This window comes from Chlorocebus sabaeus, chromosome 2, assembly GCF_047675955.1.
Source record: "Chlorocebus sabaeus isolate Y175 chromosome 2, mChlSab1.0.hap1, whole genome shotgun sequence".
In the NCBI taxonomy this organism is placed as follows: Eukaryota; Metazoa; Chordata; class Mammalia; order Primates; family Cercopithecidae; genus Chlorocebus; species Chlorocebus sabaeus.
In genome coordinates, this window is record NC_132905.1 from 18,935,445 (window position 1) to 18,943,560 (window position 8,116).

Here is an 8,116-nt window from a genome sequence, read left to right on the forward strand (position 1 = left end):
TTGTTTTTAGTGTTGGATTTCTATCAATACATCTAGAAATGTGGCTTTGATTACTATTTTCCCTAATACTTCAAAAATATCCCATTCTTTTCTTCCAAAACCATTTTTATCAGAAATGCCCTCAGCCCTTTGAGCTACTAGGAATTCAGAGATCACTGGAGCCAAAAGCAGATAAAGCAAGAAATGATCCCTTTATTGGAAATTTGAAGGTGGTGTCATCCACGGGCCAAGGATCTGGGACCACATGGGAGTCTGCATCTCAGAAACATCAAAGACTTCACTGAGGTCAGGTGACACCTAGAGAGAGAAAAGACAACCAGATGTGTGAGAATAGTGGAGAGTGGGGGTGAGGATGGGAGAGCTGGGACCCCTGTTCCCTTTAGCACCAACTGCACCAGCCCCCTGATCATTAGGATACCAGGTCACTAGTTATCAGCTGGGACCATTGCTTCTGCTGCTTACCCTCTCTTCAGGTAGTGTTACTTATTGCAAAGGGGCATGGAAGAACCATTTCCCCAATCCAGGTTAAAATTTTCCTCTCCTGACATTGCAAGTGTCCAATTAGCACCTGAGATCTCTCACCATCTCCTGCACCTCCCTTTACACTTCCTTTTTCACAACCTGAAAAGGAATCCTGCTTTCTACTCATATCTTTCCTATATTAGGAGAGAGTGGACTGCTAGTCTTTGGGCTTGTGGTCTCTGAAGGAGCATAGATGAACTCTAACAGGGATGCAAGAACATTCATGTACATGCAGAAAGAAAATATTAACTGCTGTAATATTTCATACTATATGAGAAAGAATTTGAGGTTTACTAATCTAAAGTATAAGAATTGACAAGAGTATACCATAAACTCATAAATATGCATATATAGTCAGTGCATGTTCAAAAACACCTTTAGCAGGTAGGCGTGTATAAAAATATTATTGAAGAATACTAAATTAAGAATAGGAATTCTAGGACCCAGTGATAGTCCAAGCATCCTTCCCTTCCACTACCACGTCCTCTACTCACCAGGAAATGGTGTTCATCTTCCCACCACTTGTAATACAGCACTTCTACTGATGTGAATAATGGTTATCAGTCCTACCATGTTCCTGGAGAGTCCCCAACTTTGGGACAGGCACCTCTCCTACTTGGTAAGAAAAGAAAACTTACCTTGTTATTGGTCCAGCTTTTCAAGTGGTTTCTAAGCAATAGGGCTATGTAGATACTGGATTTCTGTCTTCATTATATTGTTGTGTCAAAAGATCATCATAGGCAACTTCGTGCTCTATATTTACAGTATTATGTGCCCCACTGAATTCCTGTTGGTATCTGCCTTCTTGTTCATGACTGAGTAGGTCTTGTTCTCTATCTGCAGATTTACCAGAATTTCCTTTTGCATTTTGGCCAGACCATTGATCTTGATTAGGATTTGATGTCTGGATTTGAGACTTGCCTTCTACTAGCTTTTCAGTTTGGAAAGAAAGACTGCTTTGGGATACGTCTTTCTGAATGCTCTTTCCTCCATAGTTGAGTTGTCTTTCTTCTGTACTTGAAGATTGGTATGCTATTTTATTTTCCTTATGGCCATGCTCTTGATCTTGACTAGGAATTGTTACCTGGTTTTGAGACTTGCCATATATTTTCTCTTCAGTTTGGATAGAAATACTGCCTTTGGATACACCTTTCTGTATGCCCTTTTCTCCACTGTTGAGTCGTCTTTCTTCTGTACTTGAAGATTGGTATGATATTTTATTTTCCTTATGGCCATGCTCTTGATCTTGACTAGGAATTTTTACCTGGTTTTGAGACTTGCCATGTATTTTCTCTTCAGTTTGGATAGAAATATTGCCTTTGGATACACCTTTCTGTATGCCCTTTTCTCCACTGTTGAGTCGTCTTTCTTCTGTACTTGAAGATTGGTATGATATTTTATATTCCTTATGGCCATGCTCTTGATCTTGACTAGGAATTGTTGCCTGATTTTGAGACTTGCCATGTATTTTCTCTTCAGTTTGGATAGAAGTACTGCCTTTGGATACACCTTTCTGTATGTCCTTTTCTCCACTGTTGAGTCGTCTTTCTTCTGTACTTGAAGATTGGTATGATATTTTATTTTCCTTATGGACATGCTCTTGATCTTGATTAGAAATTGTTACCTGGTTTTGAGATTCGCCATGTATTTGCTTTTCAGTTTGGATGGAAATACCGCCTTTGGATACACCTTTCTGTATGCCCTTTTCTCCACAGTTGAGTTGTCTTTCTTCTGTACTTGAAGATTGGTATGATATTTTATTTTCCTTATGGCCATGCTCTTGATCTTGACTAGGAATTGTTACCTGGTTTTGAGACTTGCCATATATTTTCTCTTCAGTTTGGATAGAAATGCTGCCTTTGGGTACACCTCTCTGTATGCCCTTTTCTCCACTGTTGAGTCGTCTTTCTTCTGTACTTGAAGATTGGTATGATATTTTATTTTCCTTATGGCCATGCTCTTGATCTTGACTAGGAATTGTTACCTGGTTTTGAGACTTGCCATATATTTTCTCTTCAGTTTGGATAGAAATGCTGCCTTTGGGTACACCTCTCTGTATGCCCTTTTCTCCACTGTTGAGTCGTCTTTCTTCTGTACTTGAAGATTGGTATGATATTTTATTTTCCTTATGGCCATGCTCTTGATCTTGACTAGGAATTGTTACCTGGTTTTGAGACTTGCCATATATTTTCTCTTCAGTTTGGATAGAAATGCTGCCTTTGGGTACACCTCTCTGTATGCCCTTTTCTCCACTGTTGAGTCGTCTTTCTTCTGTACTTGAAGATTGGTATGATATTTTATTTTCCTTATGGCCATGCTCTTGATCTTGACTAGGAATTGTTAGCTGGTTTTGAGACTTGCCATATATTTTCTCTTCAGTTTGGATAGAAATGCTGCCTTTGGGTACACCTTTCTGTATGCCCTTTTCTCCACTGTTGAGTCGTCTTTCTTCTGTACTTGAAGATTGGTATGATATTTTATTTTCCTTATGGCCATGCTCTTGATCTTGACTAGGAATTGTCACCTGGTTTTGAGACTTGCCATATATTTTCTCTTCAGTTTGGATAGAAATGCTGCCTTTGGGTACACCTTTCTGTATGCCCTTTTCTCCACTGTTGAGTCGTCTTTCTTCTGCACTTGAAGATTGGTATGATATTTTATTTTCCTTATGACCATGCTCTTGATCTTGACTAGGAATTGTTACCTGGTTTTGAGACTTGCCATATATTTTCTCTTCAGTTTGGATAGAAATGCTGCCTTTGGGTACACCTTTCTGTATGCCCTTTTCTCCACTGTTGAGTCGTCTTTCTTCTGTACTTGAAGATTGGTATGATACTTTATGTGCCTTCCGGCCATGCTCTTGATCTTGATCGAGATTTTTTGTCTGGTGTTGATTCTTGTTATATACTAGGAGCTTATCTTGGGTAGTAAAAATGTCTTTGGATCCATGTTGGAGTCTGTGTTGATGTGCAGGACGGAGTGAAGTTTGTAGTTTACTTGAATGTTCCTCTCTCACTTCAAACACATTTTGGTAATGCCCTTTATTTCGATGAGAATTTTGAGTCTCACGTTGTTGTTTGTTTTGTTGTTTGTTAGCTACTAGCTCTTCAGTTTGGAGAACATAATTGGTTTGGGATCCAACTTGTGTTCTACTTTTTAGTGCACCAGAGGCTGAAGCTTGTTCTTTACTTAGTCCACGAACCCGTAGCCTTTCTTCTGTGTTTGAATATTGATGGTATATTCCCTTTCCAGATGGGCTATTCCCCTGATCTTGAGAAGGATTTTGTGTCCCATGATGAACTTGGCCTCCTTTACGATGTATAACTATCAGATGAAAATGACGCTTTGGTTTAACACGGTCTCTGCCTTTTAGTTTATAATTGAGCAGTCTTTGACTTCTACCTAGATGTCGTTCTGATTTTGTCGTTTTATGTTGGGCATTCAAATAATATTGCTGACTTTTTTGGGTCCGGTCATGATCATTGGCATCTACATGATATGTGTGTTGAATAGAAAAACTGCCTTTGGATTCAGTATGTTGTTTGTCTTTTTGTCCAGAATAGTGCTGGCTCCTATGTCTATGTGGAAATCGGGAAGATCCACTTGATAATTGGCCTTTTGATCCACCTGGTAATTAATAATAGAAATATATGCATTCATTATCTCCAAAGCTCTCTTGCAACTCTTACCTCCCACCTTTTCCCAACAAATTACTGATATTTCCAAAAGCCTACAGCGTTGGGTGGAGAAAAATCAATTCTCATCAAGGAGAAGAATCTGTGCCTGAACAGGTTACTGTTTGTACCCTGAATACCCTTAGAGGCCATTCTTTCTGAGTAGCTTTCCCAAGGCTTACCCTCTCCACTCACCTTTTTGTCCCATCACAGCTGCTTGCTTCTCCAAGATAAGGAGCAGGGAAAGGACAAAGAGGATGATGGACTTCATCTTGCTTGAAAAATCTTGTCTGAGAACTGAATGGATCTCTTCATTTATATGTTCCTTGAGTGGGTGTGCCATGGGTGGAGCTGAAATGTCAAAAGGCACTGCCCTTTCATAGCTTATTAGTAAATGCCAACTTCCTCGCCACTGCTCAGTGGGGGATAATGTCAAAGTCCCCAGGGACTTAGCATGGGGACATAATGTCAAAGGCAATTTTTTTTTTGCTTCCAGAATCCCCAGCAAAATTTTATCGGTCCTTGTATATCATCAAGCCAGATCGCTTGCATTACACAGAAGACATTCAGTCCAGAGTAGGAAGGAGACTAGCTTCAGGTTACAAAAGTAATTGGTGACTGACTATGCCTTCATATTCTAAATGGGTTTCTTTTCTGATGCCATCACTTAAATACTCAATTTAGGTATAACTCTGTACTTCATCTTGTTTTAAAATAATCCTGAGATGCATTCTGTTTTACTTGAAAAGGAGCAGTCATAGAAGTAGAATGACACAGAAGAGAAAGAAACTTTATAGAAGGCAAAGAAAAAAAGTTTCAACAAATAAATGAGGCACACCAATGTCAAATGTATCTGTGAAGTTCATCACAATAAAGACTGACATGTGTCAAAAGCTTTCTAATGTCACTCACTGCTAGTAATGTTAACAAGAGACGAATACACTTGTGTTGGGTTGTCAGTTGAAAGATGGAGTCCAGCTGAAACCATCTCAAGAAGTCTGATTTCATGGTAGAATGACAGTTGAGGCTGTATCTGGAGGGTGAGGTAAGCTCCAGAGATTTTTTGAAAGGATGAGAAAAATTTAACATGTTTTTATGATGATAGGAACAACTGTTGGAAAAAGAAGTAAAAATGTTGGTTTCCAAATTGGATTATTTGATGATATCTACCTAAATGGCAAAATATATTATCCCTGATGAACATCGATGCAAAAATCCTCAATAAAATACTGGCAAACCGGATTCAGCAGCACATCAAAAAGCTTATCCACCATGATCAAGTGGGCTTCATCCCTGGGATGCAAGGCTGGTTTGACATTCGCAAATCAATAAACATAATCCAGCATATAAACAGAACCAAAGACAAGAACCACATGATTATCTCAATAGATGCAGAAAAGGCTTTTGACAAAATTCAACAGCCCTTCATGCTAAAAACGCTCAATAAATTCGGTATTGATGGAATGTACCTCAAAATAATAAGAGCTATTTATGACAAACCCACAGCCAATATCATACTGAATGGGCAAAAACTGGAAAAATTCCCTTTGAAAACTGGCACAAGACAGGGATGCCCTCTCTCACCACTCCTATTTAACATAGTGTTGGAAGTTCTGGCTAGGGCAATCAGGCAAGAGAAAGAAATCAAGGGTATTTAGTTAGGAAAAGAAGAAGTCAAATTGTCCCTCTTTGCAGATGACATGATTGTATATTTAGAAAACCCCATTGTCTCAGCCCAAAATCTCCTTAAGCTGATAAGCAACTTCAGCAAAGTCTCAGGATACAAAATTAATGTGCAAAAATCACAAGCATTCTTATACACCAGTAACAGACAAACAGAGAACCAAATCATGAATGAACTTCCATTCACAATTGCTTCAAAGAGAATAAAATACCTAGGAATCCAACTTACAAGGGATGTAAAGGACCTCTTCAAGGAGAACTACAAACCACTGCTCAGTGAAATAAAAGAGGACACAAACAAATGGAAGAACATACCATGCTCATGGATAGGAAGAATCAATATCGTGAAAATGGCCATACTGCCCAAGGTAATTTATAGATTCAATGCCATCCCCATCAAGCTACCAATGAGTTTCTTCAGAGAATTGGAAAAAACTGCTTTAAAGTTCATATGGAACCAAAAAAGAGCCCGCATCTCCAAGACAACCCTAAGTCAAAAGAACAAAGCTGGAGGCATCACGCTACCTGACTTCAAACTATACTACAAGGCTACAGTAACCAAAACAGCATGGTACTGGTACCAAAACAGAGATATAGACCAATGGAACAGAACAGAGTCCTCAGAAATAATACCACACATGTACAGCCATCTGATCTTTGACAAACCTGAGAGAAACAAGAAATGGGGAAAGGATTCCCTATTTAATAAATGGTGCTGGGAAAATTGGCTAGCCATAAATAGAAAGCTGAAACTGGATCCTTTCCTTACTCCTTATACGAAAATTAATTCAAGATGGATTAGAGACTTAAATGTTAGACCTAATACCATAAAAATCCTAGAGGAAAACCTAGGTAGTACCATTCAAGACATAGGCATGGGCAAAGACTTCATGTCTAAAACACCAAAAGCAACGGCAGCAAAAGCCAAAATTGACAAATGGGATCTCATTAAACTAAAGAGCTTCTGCACAGCAAAAGAAACTACCATCAGAGTGAACAGGCAACCTACAGAATGGGAGAAAATTTTTGCAATCTACTCATCTGACAAAGGGCTAATATCCAGAACCTACAAAGAACTCAAACAAATTTACAAGAAAAAAACAAACAACCCCATCAAAAAGTGGGCAAAGGATATGAACAGACATTTCTCAAAAGAAGACATTCATACAGCCAACAGACACATGAAAAAATGCTCATCATCACTGGCCATCAGAGAAATGCAAATCAAAACCACAATGAAATACCATAAAAAGTCAGGAAACAACAGGTGCTGGAGAGGATGTGGAGAAATAGGAACACTTTTACACTGTTGGTGGGACTGTAAACTAGTTCAACCATTATGGAAAACAGTATGGCGATTCCTCAAGGATCTAGAACTAGATGTACCATATGACCCAGCCATCCTGTTACTGGGTATATACTCAAAGGATTATAAATCATGCTGCTATAAAGACACATGCACACGTATGTTTATTGTGGCACTATTCACAATAGCAAAGACTTGGAATCAACCCAAATGTCCATCAGTGACAGACTGGATTAAGAAAATGTGGCACATATACACCATGGAATACTATGCAGCCATAAAAAAGGATGAGTTTGTGTCCTTTGTAGGGACATGGATGCAGCTGGAAACCATCATTCTTAGCAAACTATCACAAGAACAGAAAACCAAACACCGCATGTTCTCACTCATAGGTGGGAACTGAATAATGAGATCACTTGGACTCGGGAAGGGGAACATCACATACCGGGGCCTATCATGGGGAGGGGGGAGGGGGGAGGGATGGCATTGGGAGTTATACCTGATGTAAATGACGAGTTGATGGGTACTGACGAGTTGATGGGTGCAGCACAGCAACATGGCACAAGTATACATATGTAACAAACCTGCACGTTATGCACATGTACCCTAGAACTTAAAGTATAATAAAAAAAAATAAATAAAACAAAAAAGCATTTCATATTTCTGTAATAAACTGCTGCACCCTTCAACAGACTGTGAGAAATATTTGCTACCTTCAATGGATTAAATAATGTATTGAGAGTGGAGCTAAAGCTAAAATTTTTACCTTGGGTGGAAGCATAGGATTTTTTTGCTTTTGTTTTGTTGTGGTGTGTTGTTTTGTTTTGTTTCTTGCAATTGTGAAAACTTCCTGAAAAATCCAAGGAAGGTTTTTTTACTTTGACTGAAAAAGTACTTGTTATGAGCAGACCACAGGAGAAGCAGCAACATT

General features: G+C 38.9%; 1 protein-coding gene across 7 annotated transcripts; it reads right to left on the minus strand.

Moving 5' to 3' along the window:
- Positions 1-207: 207 nt before the first annotated feature.
- On the minus strand, positions 208-4,488 carry LOC119618563 (semenogelin-2). 7 transcript variants are annotated; one of them, XM_073011607.1, is made up of 4 exons: positions 4,392-4,488; positions 3,368-4,149; positions 1,161-1,747; positions 208-297 (listed from the first exon to the last, which is right to left on the minus strand). In XM_073011607.1, the coding sequence occupies exons 1-3, from the start codon at positions 4,465-4,467 to the stop codon at positions 1,205-1,207; spliced, it is 1,401 nt and encodes a 466-aa protein (XP_072867708.1). In that variant the 5' UTR covers positions 4,468-4,488; the 3' UTR covers positions 208-297; positions 1,161-1,204. The 7 variants fall into 7 exon arrangements, with proteins under 7 accessions (XP_072867708.1, XP_072867700.1, XP_072867706.1 ...); XM_073011599.1 differs by lacking the exon at positions 208-297 and having other exon boundaries at positions 1,205-1,851; positions 3,112-4,149; positions 4,392-4,467; XM_073011605.1 differs by lacking the exon at positions 208-297 and having other exon boundaries at positions 1,205-1,671; positions 2,932-4,149; positions 4,392-4,467.
- Between the last annotated feature and the right edge of the window lie 3,628 nt (positions 4,489-8,116).

What these genes read in the sequence shown, in the direction of transcription:
- LOC119618563 (XM_073011577.1), bottom strand. Translation starts at nt 4,467, where the DNA reads ATGAAGTCCATCATCCTCTTTGTCCTTTCCCTGCTCCTTATCTTGGAG. An exon ending in AGCTGTGATGGGACAAAAAG is followed by an intron (nt 4,150 to 4,391) that starts GTGAGTGGAGAG and finishes ATTAATTACCAG; the next exon opens with GTGGATCAAAAGGCCAATTA. An exon ending in AGAAAAGGGCATACAGAAAG is followed by an intron (nt 2,032 to 2,211) that starts GTGTATCCAAAG and finishes ACATACAGAAAG; the next exon opens with GTGTATCCAAAGGCAGTACT.